Here is a 16,614-nt window from a genome sequence, read left to right as displayed (position 1 = left end):
ATATGCCACTGGCACTTCTGCGAAATGCTACTGAACTAATTAATGCAGCTTACCATGGTAGTGGGATAATTGGAAAGGATTGCAAAAGATGAAATATATTTTAGTTGTGTGCATGTATCTATGTTTATAATTCATTGGTTATACTGTCACCTGAAAGTATCTTTGCTTCACACTGATTTACTGATGTTAGGCATGAAATGTAACAATCAAAGGACACAATGGTATTTAAGTGTGAGCAAATCATTGTGAAGGGACATTCATATGGGAATCATGAGCAGGGTGTCTCAATAAAAACATGACCCTGCATTGTTACTGCTGTATGTGTACTCTGGTTAAGGTAGTGTGATGAATTTGAATGAATATACAGTCCAACACTGGATGGGGGAATGGCACTAGGTGAATTTGGGGAGCCAGCACAGACACAATAGGCCGAATGGCCTCCTTCTGTGCTGTAACAAAGAAACATAGACATAGAAACTAGGAGCAGGAGTAGGTCATTCAGCCCTTCGAGCCTGCTCCGCCATTTATTATGACCATGGCTGATCATCCAACTCAATAGCCTGCTCCCACTTTCTCCCCAGACCCTTTGACCCCTTTCGCCCCAAGGGCTATATCTAATTCCTTTTTGAAAACAAACAATAACGACTCTTGTGGGTGTGGGGGGGCAATGCATTTGAGCCCGATTGCAGCTTTACCTGATGTTACCTCACACACTTCCCAGCTCTCTTTTTTTCCCCTCGCTTTTTAAATCCAGTCTTTCCTGAGGTGGTAATATTTTACACTGGAATTACTCCACTGACCACCCCCCCATCTGATACCTTGTCCACCCCATCTTTTATCACTGATCAACTGGCTGGTTAAATGATTTTTTTTTAAATGAGTCAATTTCGTCAATGCCTTCCTCACTGGCCCCCTGAGATCAACCTCACCAGGCACATTTAGAGCTCTGCCATCTGTATGCTATCCTGTATTACCTCTCATCCCTGTCCTCCTTGACCTTCATCTGCTTTCTAGCTCCCAAAGCACTTGTTTAAAAAAAACCTCAGCATCCTTTACGATCCCTCAATGCTCTTACTCAATCCTAAATCTGCACCTCCTGCAGCCACATCTTCCACTCCACCATGCCCCCTGCTCCTGCCCCTATCAAATTACCACATGGTTTCTCTCTGTCCATCAGCAATGGCCGACCCTTTACCCATCAAGGCTCTGTATTTAGGAATTCTTTCCTGAAACACCTTTACCCTTTCCTATCTCTTTAACGTCCTCCACTCTCTACAACCCTCCCCATCGCTGTAACCTCCTCCAGCCCCGACAACCCTCCCCATCGCTGTAACCTCCACCAGCCCCTACAACCCTCCCTATCCCTGTAACCTCCTCCATAAGAACATAAGAACTAGGAGCAGGAGTAGGCAATTCAGCCCCTCGAGCCTGCCCCGCCATTCATTACGATCATGGCTGATCTCATTTCAGCCTCAACTCCAATTTCCCGCCTTCTCCCCATAGCCTTTCAACCTGTTACTAATTAAAAATATGTTTATCTCCTCAAATTTATTCAGCGTCCCGGCATCCACTGCACTCTGAGGTAGTGAATTCCACAGATTCACAACCCTTTGAGAAAGGTAATTCCTCCTCATCTCTGATTTAAATCTACCACCCCTTATCCTAAAACTATGGCCTCTAGTTCTAAAATGCCCCACAAGGGAAAACATCCACTCCACGTCTACTTTGTCTATCCCCTTTAGCATCTTATATACCTCAATTAGATCTCCTCTCATCCTTCTAAACTCTAGCGAGTATAGGCCTAAACTGCTCATTCTCTCCTCATAAGACAAGCCCCGCAGCTCTGGAATCAATCTAGTGAACCTCCTCTGAACCGCCTCCAATGCAACTACATCCTTCCTCAAGTAAGGGGACCAAAACTGTGCACAACCCTCCATATCCCTGTAACCTCTCTCTCTCTCTCTCTGTAACCTCCTCCAGCCCCTACAACCCTCCCTATCTCTGTAACCTCCCCCAGTCCCTACAACCCTCTCTCTAACCACCTCCAGCCCCTCCAACCATCCCTATCTCTGTAACCTCCTCCAGCCCCCTACAATCCTCCCTACCTGTGTAACCTCCTTCAGCCCCCTACACCCCTCCCTATCTGTGTAACCTCCTCCAGCCCCTACACCCCTCCCTACCTGTGTAACCTCCATCAGCCCTCCCTATCTCTAACCTCGTTCAGCCCCATAACTCTAATCTCTTCCAACTCCCATAAACCATCCAATCTCTCTATCCTCCTCCAGCTCAGACAACCCTTCCTTTATCTGTAACCACTCTCCAGCCCCTACAACCATCTTCAGCTGCTTCATCAATGACCTCCCTTCCATCATAAGGTCAGAAGTGGGGATGTTCGCTGATGATTGCACAATGTTCAGGACCATTTGCAACTCCTCAGATACTGAAGCAGCCCATGTCCAAATGCAGCAAGACCGGGACAATATCCAGGCTTGGGCTGACAAATGGCAAGTAACATTCACGCCACACAAGTGTCAGGCAATAACCATCTCCAACAAGAGAGAATCTAACCATCGCCCCTTGATGTTCAGTGGCATTACCGTCACTGAATTCCCCACTCTCAACATCCTGTGGGTTACCATTGACCAGAAACTGAACTGGACCAGCCATATAAATGTTGTGGCTACAAGAACAGATCAGAGGCTGGGACTCCTGCGGAGAGTAACTCACCTCCTGACTCCCCAAAGCCTGTCCACCATCTACAAGGCACAAGTCAGGAGTGTGATGGAATACTCTCCACTTGCCTGGATGAGTGCAGCTCCCACAACACTCAAGAAGCTCTGCACCATCCAAGACAAAGCAGCCCCCCTTGATCGGCACCACATCCACAAACATTCACCCCCTCCACCACCGACACACAGTAGCAGCAGTGTGTACTATTTACAAGATGCACTGCAGAAACTCACCAAGGCTCCTTAGACAGCATCGTCCAAACCCACGATCACTATCGTCTAGAAGGACAAGGGCAGCAGACACATGGGGAACACCTGGAAGTTCCCCTCTGAGCCACTCACCATGCTGACTTGGAAATATATCGGCCATTCATTCACTGTCGCTGGGTCAAAATCTGGAACTCCCTCCCTAACAGCACTGTGGGTGTACCTACGCCACAGGGACTGCAGCGATTCAAGAAGGAAGTTCACCACCGCCTTCTCAAGGAGGCAATTAGGGATAGGCAATAAATGCTGACCCAGCCAGCGACGCCCACATCCATTGAACCAATAAAGAAACACCCTCATTATCTCTGTAACCTGTTTCAGCCAGTGTTCCTGCGCACCAGGATCAAAGATGTTTAACGGCATCCTCCCATCCATGTGTAATAGGAGGAGGGGGGCTGAATGGCCTCCTGTTCCTGTGTAGCAGGCTCGAGGAGGGGGGCTGAATAGTCTCCTGTTTCTGTGTAGCAGGCCCGAGGAGGGGGGCTGAATGGCCTCCTCCTGTTCCTGAGCCAAAATGGCCTCATCTCATTGGCACAGGAGGAGGCCATTCCACCCATCATGCCTTCTGCTGTGCATCTGGAGCAGCCATCCAGTCAGCCCAACAGTCATTACACACGTCGCCCCACCCTCCTGCCCGGTCTTGCCCGCTCGTCTTCTCCCCTGGCCATGTGAACATTTCCCCTTCGCATCTTTATCAAATTCCACCACCCCCCCCCCACACACACACACACACACACACACCCCGACTCCGAGGGTGAATCTACTTCCGCTGCCCTCTCAGGCAGCGCCTTCCAGATCACAACCACTCGCTGCGTCCCAAAAAATAAGGTAAATGAGCTTGTGGCGCAGATTGAAATTGGCAGGTATGATGTGGTGGGCATCACGGAGACATGGCTGCAAGGGGATCAGGACTGGTAGCTAAATATCCAAGGATGTATATCCTATCGAAAAGATAGGCAGGTTGGCAGAGGGGACGGGGTTGCTTTGTTGGTAAGAAATAAAATTAAATCGGTAGCAAGAAACGACGTAGGGTCAGATGATGTAGAATCTCTGTGTGTAGAGTTGAGGAACCGCAAAGGTGAAAAAAACCATAATGGGAGTTATGTATAGGCCTCTGAACAGTAGTCAGGATGCGGGGCACAAGATACACCAGGAGATAGAAAAGGCGTGTAAGAAAGGCAAGGTTACAGTGATCATGGGGGATTTCAATATGCAGGTAGACTGGGAAAATCGGGTTGGTAGTGGATCCCAAGAAAAGGAATTTGTGGAATGTCTATGAGATGGCTTTTTGGAGCAGCTTGTGGTGGTGCCCACTAGGGAACAGGCAATTCTAGATTTGGTGATGTGTAATGAGGCAGATTTGATAAGGGAGCTTAAGGTGAAGGAACCCTTAGGAGGAAGTGACCATAATATGATAGAATTTACCCTGCAATTTGAGAGGAAAAAGCTGGAATCAGATGTAATGGTATTACAGTTGAATAAAGGCAACTAAAGAGGCATGAGGGAGGAGCTGGCCAGAATTGACTGGGAGATGAGCCTAGCAGGAAAGACAGTGGAACAGCAATGGCAGGAGTTTCTGGGAGTAATTTGGGAGACACAGCAAACATTCATCCCTAGGAAGAAGAAGCATACTAAAGGGAGGACGAGGCAACCATGGCTGACAAGGGAAGTCAGGGACAGCATAAAAGCCAAAGAGAAAGCATACAATGTGGTGAAGAGCAGTGGGAAACCAGGGGATTGGGAAGCCTACAAAGACCAAGAGAGGACAACTAAAAAAGAAATAAGGAGGGAGAAGATTAAATATGGGGGTAAACTAGCCAGTAATATAAAAGAAGATTTCAAGAGTTTTTTAGATATATAAAGGGTGAGAGAGAGGCAAAAGTGGACATTGGGCTGCTGGAAAATGATGCTGGAGAAGTAGTAGTGGGGAACAAAGAAATGGTGGAGGAACTGAATAGATACTTTGCATCAGTCTTCACAGCGGAAGACACGAGTAACATCCCCAAAGTTCAAGAGAGTCAGGGAGCCAGAAGTGAGCATGGTGGCCATTACCAAGGAGAAGGTGCTGGGAAAACTGAGAGGTCTGAAGGTGGATAAATCACCTGGACCAGATGGATTACACCCCAGAGTTCTGAAGGAGATAGCTGAAGAGATAGTGGAGGCGTTAGTGGTGATCTTTCAGGAATCACTGGAGTCAGGGAGGGTCCCAGAGGACTAGAAAATCGCTAATGTAACCCCCTGTTTAAGAAGGGAGTGAGGCAAAAGATGGGAAATTACAGGCCTGACTTCGGTCATTGGTAAGATTTTAGAGTCCATTATTAAGGATGAGATTTCAGAATACTTGGAAGTGCATGGTAAAATAGGGCAAAGTCAGCATGGTTTCATCAAGGGGAGGTCATGCCTGACAAATATGTTAGAATTCTTTGAGGAGATAATGAGCAGGTTAGCCAAAGGAGAGCCAATGGATGTTATCTACTTGGACTTCCAGAAGGCCTTTGACAAGGTGCCGCACAGGAGGCTGCTCAGTAAGATGAGATCCCATGGTGTTAGAGACAAGGTACTGGCATGGATAGATGATTGGCTATCTGGCAGGAGGCAGAGAGTGGGGATAAGGGGGTCCTTCTTAGGATGGCGGCCGGTGACTAGTGGAGTTCCGCAGGGGTCAGTGTTAGGGCCACAACTTTTCACTTTATACATTATTGATCTAGATGAAGGAACTGAGGGCATCCTGGCTAAATTTGCAGATGATACAAAGATAGGTGGAGGGACAGGTAGTATTGAGGAAGCAGAGAGGCTGTAGAAGGATTTGGACAGGTTAAGAGAATGGGCAAAGAAGTGGCAGATGGAATACGCCATGGGGAAGTGTGAGGTCATGCACTTTGGTAGGAAGAATAGAGGCATAGACTATTTTCTAAATGGGAAGAGAATTCAGGATTCTCCTAGTCCAGGATTCTCTTAAGGTTAACTTGCAGGTTGAGTCGATAGTTAGGAAGGCAAATGCAATGTTGGCATTTATTTCGAGAGGACTAGAATATAAAGGCAGGGATATGCTGCTGAGGCTTTATAAGGCTCTGGTCAGATCACGTTTAGAATATTGTGAGCAATTTTGGGCCCCATATCTCAGGAAGGATGTGCTGTCCCTGGAGAGGGTCTAGAGGAGGTTCACGAGAACAATCCCAGGAATGAAAGGCTTAACGAATGAGGAGTGTTTGAGGACTCTGGCTCTATATTCAATGGAGTTTAGAAGGATGAGGGGGAATTTGATTGAAACTTACAGAATACTGAAAGGCCTGGATAGAGTGGACATGGGGAAGATGCTTCCATTCGCAGGAGAGACTAGGAACTGAGGGCATAGCCTCAGAGTAAAGGGAAGACCTTTTATAACAGAGATGAGGAGAAACTTCTTTAGCCAGAGAGTGTTGAATCTATGGAATTCATTGCCACAGAAGGCTGTGGAGGCCAGGTCATTGAGTGTATTTAAGACTGAGTTAGATAGGTTCTTGATTGGTAAGGGGATCAAAGATTACGGGGAGAAGGCGGGAGTATGGGGTTGAGAAACTTATCAGCTGTGATTGAATGGTGGAGCAGACTCGATGGGCCGAATGGCCTAATTTCTGCTCCTTTGTCTGATGGTCTTATGATCTTATTCCTTCCCACCTTCAGAAACACCCTCTAATGCCAGCCGTTGAACCTCATTTTCTTCCAATCCTGTCTTGGTGCCTAATTTCCCCTCCGCCTGATGAAGCTTTTCACTTTGATAAGTGTAAGTGCTATTGTTGACACCTCTAGATGCTGAATCAGGATGTTTTATTGACGGTCAAAATTTCCTTCGATGTCAGTTTGCAACCTGCTGTCCCTGGGGCAATGGCTTTAGTCGAAACAATGAGTATGTTTTGCCTTCCACTCGCTGAAAGAAGATGTTTTTTCTCTGTGTTTATGTAGAAGGTAGTCCTGTTGTCACCTTGCCCCTGCATATTACATCAGTTAATAAATATAAAATGGTCTTTGATATTTTCCATTAGGATGGTAAACCTTTGGCAGGTTTAATTCAGGATCACATGGTTTCTGGCACTAGTATGACCATCCGTGGCCGGTTCTTCACCCGGGAGCAGTACATGGAGCTCGTCTACCGAGGCCTTACGGACAAAAAGGGCCGGGTGAAGATTCTTCAACCCGCTATGATTAAACCATATCCACTCTGGACTGGAAAGCAGGTGATTGCACTGACTATCAAGCAGCCTATCATAAATCACTAACAGAAGTTGATAAAAGATTAATTAGTGCTGGAATGATAAACTGTGTATAGTCCATGACAAAACTTAGTTCAAACGGAGTGCCACCATCTGTCTCCTCATCCCTGCCTGCAAGTTCCACAACCAAATCTTGAAAAAGATTTTTACTTCCATTTGCTGACCTTCTGTTTATTGTTTCTGAATTTAGTGATGGGAATAAAAGAACGGCTCTGTTTAATCAGTGAGTGCTGGTGACCTTGATGGGATGTGTGTGGGTGGAAAATCTTACTCACCAGACCCAGTTGGAGTGGGTGATTTTTGCAGAAGCTTTAAGTTTAAGCGCCACACAGTTTTGCTGACTTTTATTGAGCTCCTTTTGCTTAGGAACAGGGATGGACTATTCAGCCCCTCAAGCCATTTGTATTAGATCATGGCTGATCTGTATCTTCATCCACCTGCCTTAGTCTCATAACTAATAATACCCCTGTCGAACAATGCCTTGCATTTTGTTTTGGACCCAGTAGCCCTTTTAGCCAGTTCCCCTGACGATATTGTCACTCGATATTCAAAAGCAAAAATATTGGACGGAAAAAAATAATCAAATGCAGTGGGCAGATGAAAAACAAAATCCAAAGTTTTTGCACGTATTCAAAGAGACAGGATGCTCCTCCATGTGCTCTCGATCATTTTCCCCTGGAATTTCTCTGAGAGTTTTCTTGGTCCCCTGCTACTTACACAGGTTTTCTACCACGGTGAGTGTGGGTAATTGGGAGAATCTCCGAGTGATTTGTGCCCTTTTAATGTTACTGGCCTGGAATGTGTAAACTCCTGTGCTGAGCTTCCACTTGGCTGCAGTGACCAGATCCTCAGCAATCTCTGTGAATCTGCTACCTGAGATCAAAAGCTACTGTGCTACCTGGTATTACTTCTGCACTACTCTAAATTTTTGTTTTGAAAAAAAAATTTTGACAGACTGGTCGAGTATAGCATAATTTCTGCAGCCTCCCCAAGCAGGATGTATTTGATATACCCCTTAATATCAAAGTATATACAAGAGAGAAGGAAAGCTTTTGCTCCCCATAGTGAGGATCAAAAAGCTGCCTGTCATGGGGTACCAATGGCAAAAATAGAGAAACTGGCTTGCCATTTTGGTCGAATGGAATTGATATTTGTGTTAAGACCATAAGACGTAGGAGCAGAAGTAGGCCATTCGGCCCATCGAGTCTGCTCCACCATTCAGTGAGATCATGGCTGATCTGATAATCCTCAACTCCACTTTCTTGCCTTTTGCTCATAACCCTTGATTCCCTTGCTGACTAAAAATCTGTCTATCTCAGCTTTGAATATACTTAATGACCCAGCCTCCCAGCCCTCTGCGGTAAAGAATTGCACAGATTGACTACCCTCTGAGAGAAGAAATTTCTCCTCATCTAAACTCCAATGAGTACAGGCTCAACCTCTCCCTCATAAGAAAATCTAATCTTCCCCTGGATCAACCTAGTGAACCTTCTCTGGACTGCCTCCAATTTCAGTATATCTTTCCTTAGATAAGGAGACCAGAACTGTTCACAGTATTCTAGGTGTGGTCTAATGCGTGCTTGTCTAGTTTTAGCAAGACCTTTTTTACTTTTATATTCCATTCTCATTGAAGTGAAGGCCTTCTCTATTACTTGCTGAACCTGCATGCTAGTTTTTTGTGATTTATGCACGAAGACCCCCAAATCCCTCTGTGCTGCAGCTTTCTGCAGTCTTTCTCCATGTAAATAATATTCAGCTCTATTCTTCCTGCCAAAAAGCATAACCTCACATTTTCCCACATTATATTCCATCTGCCAAGTTTTTGTCCATTCACTTAACGTGTCTATATCGCTTGTAGACTCTGTGTTATCCTCACCACTTGCCTTCCCACCTATTTTGTGTCATCTGCAAACTTGGCGATAGTACATTCACTTCCCTCATCCAAGTCATTGCTATATACTGTAAATAATTGTGGCCCCAGCACTGATCCCTGTGGCACTCCACTAGTTACAGGTTACCATTCTGAAAATGCCCCCCTTATCCTAACTCTGTCTGCTATTAGTTAGCCAATCCTTTATCCATGCTAATATACTACCCCAAACACCATGTGCTCTTATTTTATTAAGTAGCTTTCCGTGTGGTGCCTTATCAAATGGCTTTTAGAATTCCAAATATATTACTACTACTGGTTCCCCTTTATCTATCCTGCTTGTTACCTTCCTCAAAGAATTCTAATAAATTCGTCAGGCATGATTTCCCCTTCGTGAAGCCATGGTGGCTCTGCTTGATTATGTTATGCATTTCTAAATGCTCTGCTATTACATCCTTTATAATAGACTGTAACATTTACCCATTGACAGATGTTAAGCTAACTGGCCTATAGTTAACTGTATTTTGTCTCCCTCCCTTTTTGTATAAGGATGTTATATTGGCAGTTTTCCAATCCTCTGGGATGTTTCCAGAATCTAATGATTCTTGGAAAATTACTACCAGTGCATCCACTATCTCTGTAGCTACTTCCTTTAATATCTGAGGATGCAACCCATCAGGTCCAGATGACTTATTGGCCTTTAGCCCCATTAGTTCCTCTAGTATCTTTTGTCTAGTGATAGTTATTGTACTTATTTCCTCCCCCCCAACTTTTGCCCCCTGATTAGTTAGTATTTTTGGAATGCTATTAGTGTCTTCCACCATGAAGACTGATGCAAAGTAATTATTCAATTCCTCGTCCATTTCCTGGTTCCCCATTTATTATTTCCCCAGCCTCATTCTCTAAGGGGCCTATGTTCACTTTGGCCCCTAAATGTATTAGAGGATGCCAAGTTTATTTTCTCCCTCTTTATTTTTTTGCTTATCTTTTGTTGGCTTTTAAAACTTTCCCAATCCTCTGGGTTACCACTAATATTTGCCACATTGTATGTTTTTTCTTTCAATTTGATACTATCCTTAATTTGCTTGGTTAACCATGATTGGTTTATCCCCTTCCTAGGAACCTTCACTGGGATATATCTTTGTTGTGAGTCACAAACTATTTTCTTAAACGCCTGCCATTGTTCATCAACCATCTTTTCTGCTAAACTCCTTTCCCGGTCCACTCCAGCCAACTCTGCCCTCATTCCATTGTAATTACTTAATTAATAAGTAATTAATTAAATAATTAATTAAGTTTAGCACAGCTGTTTCAGACCCAAATTTCTCACTCTCAAACTGAATGCTAAATTTTACCATGTTATGGTCACTGTTTCCTAGGGGATCTTGTGTGGGGGTCGGTGAGGTGTCTTAAAGAGAGAGAATAAAATAACAAATGAAGAGTATTCACCCGGCTGTGACTTAATTAGTGAGAGCGATTTCAATCAGGTAGTGAGCCACACGTAATAGGAAGGTTTTCAGGATCAACCCTCCTTTTGGTGAGTTAGCTGGCCTTGGGTGGGGTGCTGGTAGAGGATGCTGCAGGCTCACTTCAACCTCTCTTGGTTAAGGGAGTTGGGGGCATTGGAACCAGGCAGCCTCCCCACTGCCGAATGGTATGGAGTGGCCGCTTCTGCACACCACCACTGGAAAGTGTGGATGATAAAAGGGGGCAGGATTGGGCTTAGCTGTGAAACCATCCACAGCCAATAGATCCTCAGCTCTGTGTTTAGGCTCATACTTGGTTGCTTGGGCAATGTGAGAGAGTGGTGCCCGCTCGCCTTGGAATCATTATTGAGCTGAAGTTGGCACTTTCAGTGAAGGAACAGAGAACATTGAAATGAGGAAAAATGTATCCATTTTAACCCTGCTTGAACTGCATAAGAATAAAAATTTTAAGGGCTTTAATATGGTGTGACCCTGACACTGTTGGTGCTGTATGCGTATCGAATGCAGTGGATGACATATAATTATTGTGTTCATAAAATGCTATTTACTACTGGGCTATCATTGGCTGATTCCTGTTCCTCTGTGCCACATCTAAACATATTGCTGTCTTCTCAGGTTGTTTCTACGTTGCTGATTAACGTAATCCCCAAGGATCAAATACCATTAAACTTGATAGGAAAATCGAAAATCAGTGGGAAGGCTTGGGCTAAAGAAGCACAGCGCCTGGTGGTAAACTTCGATCCGGAATGGATGTCCGAGTCCAAGGTATGCATTGTGTTTTGCAATCTTTGGACTGTCCAAAATCGAATTTTGGGGCTTGATAGTTTTCCCTCTTGCCTTCTGCCCTCAAGGTGTTAACTCTCACAGGGGGTTGCATTCTGTGGGCACCAGGCACCTGTGACAACTCAACCGAGCTGTCCTCCTTCCTTTGAGAGTTTGGACGGTGTGAGATTTAGTGGGGTATTTAACATGTCGGTGAGGTGGACAGTTGTGGGCTATGAATCCCATCTGAGCCTGCTACTGTTCTTGCCACAAGCACACACTTTACAGCAGGCTCACTGGATAATGATCAGGAGTGAGTAAAACCAGGTGATTTCCCCCTTCTACAGCTTAGCTACCAGATCCAAGTGTTTCCCCAGCTGAGATCAGCTAACCTGGCTCAGACGAGGGAAACTAGAGTGGGCCCTTCTTATCTGTAGGGCACAACAGTGTCTTTATCAACTGGGTTAATCAGGAGCTTCGATTTTTAAAAATTCCTTCTTGGGATCTGGATGGCCAGCATTTGTTGCTCACCCCTAATTGCAATTGCACTGAATGGCTTGCTAGGCCATGTCAGTGGGCAGTTAAGAGTCAACCATATTGTTGTGGGCCTGGAGTCACATGTAGTTCAGACCAGGTAAGGAAGGCAAATTTCTTTCCCTAAAGGACATCAGTGAACTAGATGGGTTTTTACGACAATCAATGACCGTTTCCTGGTCACCATTACTGAGACTAGCTTTATATTCCAGTCTTATTAACTGAATTCAAGTTCTACCAGTTTGTCATTTTGGTTTGTACCAGAGTGTCATGTCTGCATAATTTGTTCAAAGCATATTGATAATTGGAAAACCTGCTTAATAATGCCTAGATCTGCAGGCTGACTAGTACTCATACAAGACATTTATCTTGATGACTGATCTCGTCAAAATATAAAGGTATACAGTGGGGGAGCTAGACCACCCCAGAGCTTTGACATTGTGAGTTCCACTTGGTGGGGATGGGGTTGGTTGAGGTGCAGCTGCAATCTGCTCAAGCCCCTTCACCCATTAGCTCTTTACCTAACTGGCTGCTTCTTATTGCTATGGAGGATTAATTACTGGGATAGTTAATTATAGAGAAGCCTTAACTGGTAACTTAAAACTGTGGAAAAGAGAAGAAAATCATTAGAAAATACCCGCTAGAGACATCTGCCAGCTGCTTCAATACAACTTAGAATGACTGCAATGCAACTTTTCCTTTACTTGGAGCTTAGCGTCATTATTGATTTCTCTGTCTTTTTAACATTGCTTGTGTTACGTTACAGACAGGGGAGAGAGGCAAACTAAACTCCTTTATTTTTATCAGCGTGTTTCCCCAAAGCCTCTGTGTGTTAACACACACACACACACACACACACACACACACACACACACACACACACACACACACACACACACACACACACACACACACACAAAACATCTTGCTGCCTTTTATTGGACCTTGCTATGTATATAACAACAGTGACCACGTCAAAGGAATTAGTTCAATGCAAAGTACTTGGGGACGTTTCTGAAAGATGTGATATGTTATTATATAAATTCAAATTATTTCTGTATAAATGCTTTATTAAATTAGTGCGTGCAATTTTGCAATGATGTTGCTAATATAGCAGAATGTGATTTCATCCCATTAATGTTTATTGTACTTACAGTGGTTTTCTTTTGGATGGCAGGTTGTCATTCTGGAAGGAGAGTTGCTCTGCGGTGTCCTGGACAAGGCACATTATGGCAGCTCAGCCTATGGCTTGGTCCACTGCTGTCAGGAACTGTATGGTGGTGAGACTAGTGGAAAAGTGCTGACCTGTCTGGCTCGTCTCTTCACAGCTTACCTCCAGCTGTACAGGGGGTTTACTTTAGGTAACAGTTTATGACTTGCCTGTCTCTCCCCTGTTTCAAACTTTTATTTTGGAACATAGGAGCAGAAATTGGCCATTTGGCCCCATGAGCCTGCTCCACCACTTAAGTAGATCATGACTGATCTTCTACCTCAACACCATCTTCCTGCAGTATCCCCATATCTCTTAACAACATTGATATCTAGAAATCTATCAACCTCTGCTTTGAACACACTCAATGACTGAGCCTTGACAGCCCTTTGGGTTAGAGAATGCCAAAGATTCAACATCCTCTGACTGAAGAAATTCCTCCTCATCTCGGTCCTAAATGGCTTATTCTGAGACTGTGTTCCCTGCTTCTAGACCCCTCCAACCAGGGAAACATCCTTCGTGCATCTACCCTGTTGAGTCCGTTCTGTTGAAGAGTCATTCGGACTCGAAACGTTAACTTTATTCCTCTCTGCAGATGCTGTCAGACCTGCTGAGTTTTTCCAGGTATTTTTGTTTTTGTTTTGGATTTCCAGCATCCGCAGTATTTTGCTTTTATGACTGTGGTAGGATGGGCAAGGATCTGGCTCACATAAGCTGTCGAAAAGAATTGTAAGCAGTCTGTAGAAGTTCCCAGGGCTCTGCTAAAATGGCTGCATGCTAGGCCATGAGTGGAGCCTTATAAGTTTGTTTCCTTTGCTAAATAAGGCAAACAGAAGTTAAAAATCCAAATTAATTTGTCAGCTTGCAATGGATTCATCATTTGTTGCACTTTACACAATGATTTCCACTGCATTTCAAAAGAAAGCAATTGGCTCTAAAGTGCTTTGAAACATCCCAAGGATTTAATAAGATATTACGTGCAGGATATAGGATGTTAACCTTTAAGAAGATGTCTCAGTTAGAGTATATGTTTTTGAAAGCTTAAGGAGACTACTGCAGTATCAGAAGAAAGATTACTCTTTAGTGAATGTATATAAAAGTTTTCTGTCCAGCTTGTCAATGTTTGCTAAATATGACTTTTCAAATTAGATGTTGAAGATATTCTAGTGAAGCCGAAGGCAAATACAAAGAGGCAGAAGATCATTGCAGAATCTACACGGTGTGGAGCCAAGGTGAAGATGCTGTTGATTTCTAATTATTTGAGCAGTTAAACAGTGCAGTGTACTTGGTTTGCATCTCATGGTAAAAAATTCAAATCAAATTGCATGTGATGGTAAAGGAGCCATTTTGGTAGTCAAGACTTGTGATTAGAAATGTGAAGTTGGGAAAATTGCCCCTTTTAAATGTTCAAAGGAGTGGCTCTGTTCTTTTGGTGTCACTGGAGGGCAGAGGAGAGAAGAAAAATTGCTGATTTGTCCTGTATGCCACTGGTAGATGCAGGAGGGACGTGGTCACACGTCTCAGAACTTATCACCAGCCTGGTCAATGAATAATTGGAGGGGCGGGGAAATTTAGTGGAAAGGTGAGAAGCACATTTATTTTTAAAAAATGAGGCACTTTTATTATTCAGTGTTATGAATTGAAGTATTTTTGTCTTTTAGAGGGCTAAATGGTGAGGAAAGGTCACTTAAACTTGGCATATTTCTTTTACTACATAGAAGAAAGTGGGATGGTCTGATCGAGGCGTTCAAAACGTGAAAAGAATTTTAAGATTATTTCCCCTTATTCTCGATGCCCCACTAGAGCGGATACTTAATCTACAGTGTTCGTTGACACTTACCATTTTAAACGCTTTGATTAGCTACCCTTCAATTTTCTAAACTCGAGGGTATGGAAACCAAGCTTATGCAGCCTGACCTCAATTTCACATTTCATTCTGGTATCAGTGTTTGCTTTATCCTCTCCAAAACCAGTTCCGCTTTTCCAATGTCTGGTGCCAGACCCTGAACACAGTTCTCCACACAGTTGGCTTCTGGCCAAGGCTTTAGAACTGAACAGCTGCATCTGAAACACAACTGGAAGGTTCCTTATGTTCCTGTTTTTGACTAAAATAAATGTGTTACAAAGAAGTTTGGGTTTTACTTAAAATAACAAGCAGAAGAAATTGTTTTGGAACTGCTAAATTAGTGTAAACAGCATACAAAATGATGCATTTAATTTATTGTGACCCTTTGTAGATATAATTATTGGCAAAAAAGTAAATTCAAGAACGTGTTTTTTTTTACAGGCTATCCGAAATGCTTTCAACTTACCTGAGTCTGCCTCATGTGATGAAGCTCGGGACAAATGGCAGAATGCTCACCTCAGTAAAGATCCCAGGGACGTGAACGTGGTGGATCTGAAATTTAAGGAAGAAGTAAATCTGTACAACAACCAAATCAACAAGGTCTGAAATGAGACAACCTAAAGGTTGATTTGTGTTTTTTTTTTGTTAACACTGCATATTTGTTCCAATGGAGATGATAAGAATGAGTGCTCAAGAATGTAACAGAGCCATGGATGTGCCTACACCTCATGGACTGCAGCAGTTCAGGAAGGCAGCTCACCAGCACCTTCTTGAAGACAATTATGGGGAGGCGATGGTGTAGTGGCATTGTCGCTGGAGTAGAAATCCAGAGACCCAGGGTAAAGCTTTGGGGACCTGGGTTCAAATCCCACCAGGGCAGATGGTGGAATTTGAATTCAGTAAAATCTGGAATTAAAAGTCTAATGACGACCATTGTAGATTGCTGTAAAAACCCGATCTGGTTCACTAATGTCATCTAGGGAAGGAAATCTGCTGTCCTTACCTGGTCTAGCCTACATGCGACTCCAGATCCACAGCAATGTGGTTGACTCTTAAATGCCCTCTGAGCAAGGGCAATTAGGGATGGGCAATAAATGCTGGTCAATGGCACTCACATCCCAAGAATGAATAAAAACAAAGTTAGGGGTGAGTAACAAATGCTGATCTTGCCATCCTGTGAAAGAATAAAAAATAAGTAATGTAACTCTTGTCCACTCCTCTTGCCCACTGTTGGTGTTGAGCACTCTCATGTCGTTGATGGAATGGATCAGAGTATCATCTTCTGTATTGCAAAACGTACACCTAACCTCAGTCTCAGAAGAGAAATCTGTTGTACAGAAGTGACTTTCTTCGAGTCCCCACAACATCTATCCTTGTGATCAACATATTATGTGGGCCTGCCTACACGCTCAACAGCTGGTATAAGTCTAGGATTCTTGTAGCCAGCAGGTAGAGGAGATGTTCATTCCACCTGCCTGAGCTGTGTTCATTGGTTCTGAGTAACTGCAACATTTGGTTCTCATTGATTTAATTTTCGATCAGTTTGATTAGTTTAACTGTAATGTGTTTGTCTTTTTTATTCCCCAGCTCCTTTAAGTAGAGACGCTCACTTATACCTGAATTATTGTGTATAGTTTTGGTCCCCCTACTGCAGGAAGG

At 43.9% G+C, this 16,614-nt stretch overlaps 1 protein-coding gene across 1 annotated transcript in view; it reads left to right on the top strand.

Annotated features, from left to right (window-relative positions):
- Nucleotides 1-16,614, top strand: part of polr1a (RNA polymerase I subunit A) — a 170,458-nt gene that overhangs the window by 41,750 nt on the left and 112,094 nt on the right. Inside the window, exons 14-18 of the mRNA XM_041192484.1 lie at nucleotides 7,019-7,210; nucleotides 11,219-11,368; nucleotides 13,077-13,260; nucleotides 14,259-14,341; nucleotides 15,397-15,555. Coding sequence (XP_041048418.1) covers nucleotides 7,019-7,210; nucleotides 11,219-11,368; nucleotides 13,077-13,260; nucleotides 14,259-14,341; nucleotides 15,397-15,555 — 768 coding nt within the window. The remainder of the gene's footprint in view (nucleotides 1-7,018; nucleotides 7,211-11,218; nucleotides 11,369-13,076; nucleotides 13,261-14,258; nucleotides 14,342-15,396; nucleotides 15,556-16,614) is intronic.

This window comes from Carcharodon carcharias, chromosome 1 (assembly GCF_017639515.1).
Source record: "Carcharodon carcharias isolate sCarCar2 chromosome 1, sCarCar2.pri, whole genome shotgun sequence".
NCBI lineage: Eukaryota > Metazoa > Chordata > Chondrichthyes > Lamniformes > Lamnidae > Carcharodon > Carcharodon carcharias.
Note: the sequence above shows the minus strand (reverse complement) of the source record. Positions and strands in the feature narration are given on the sequence as shown.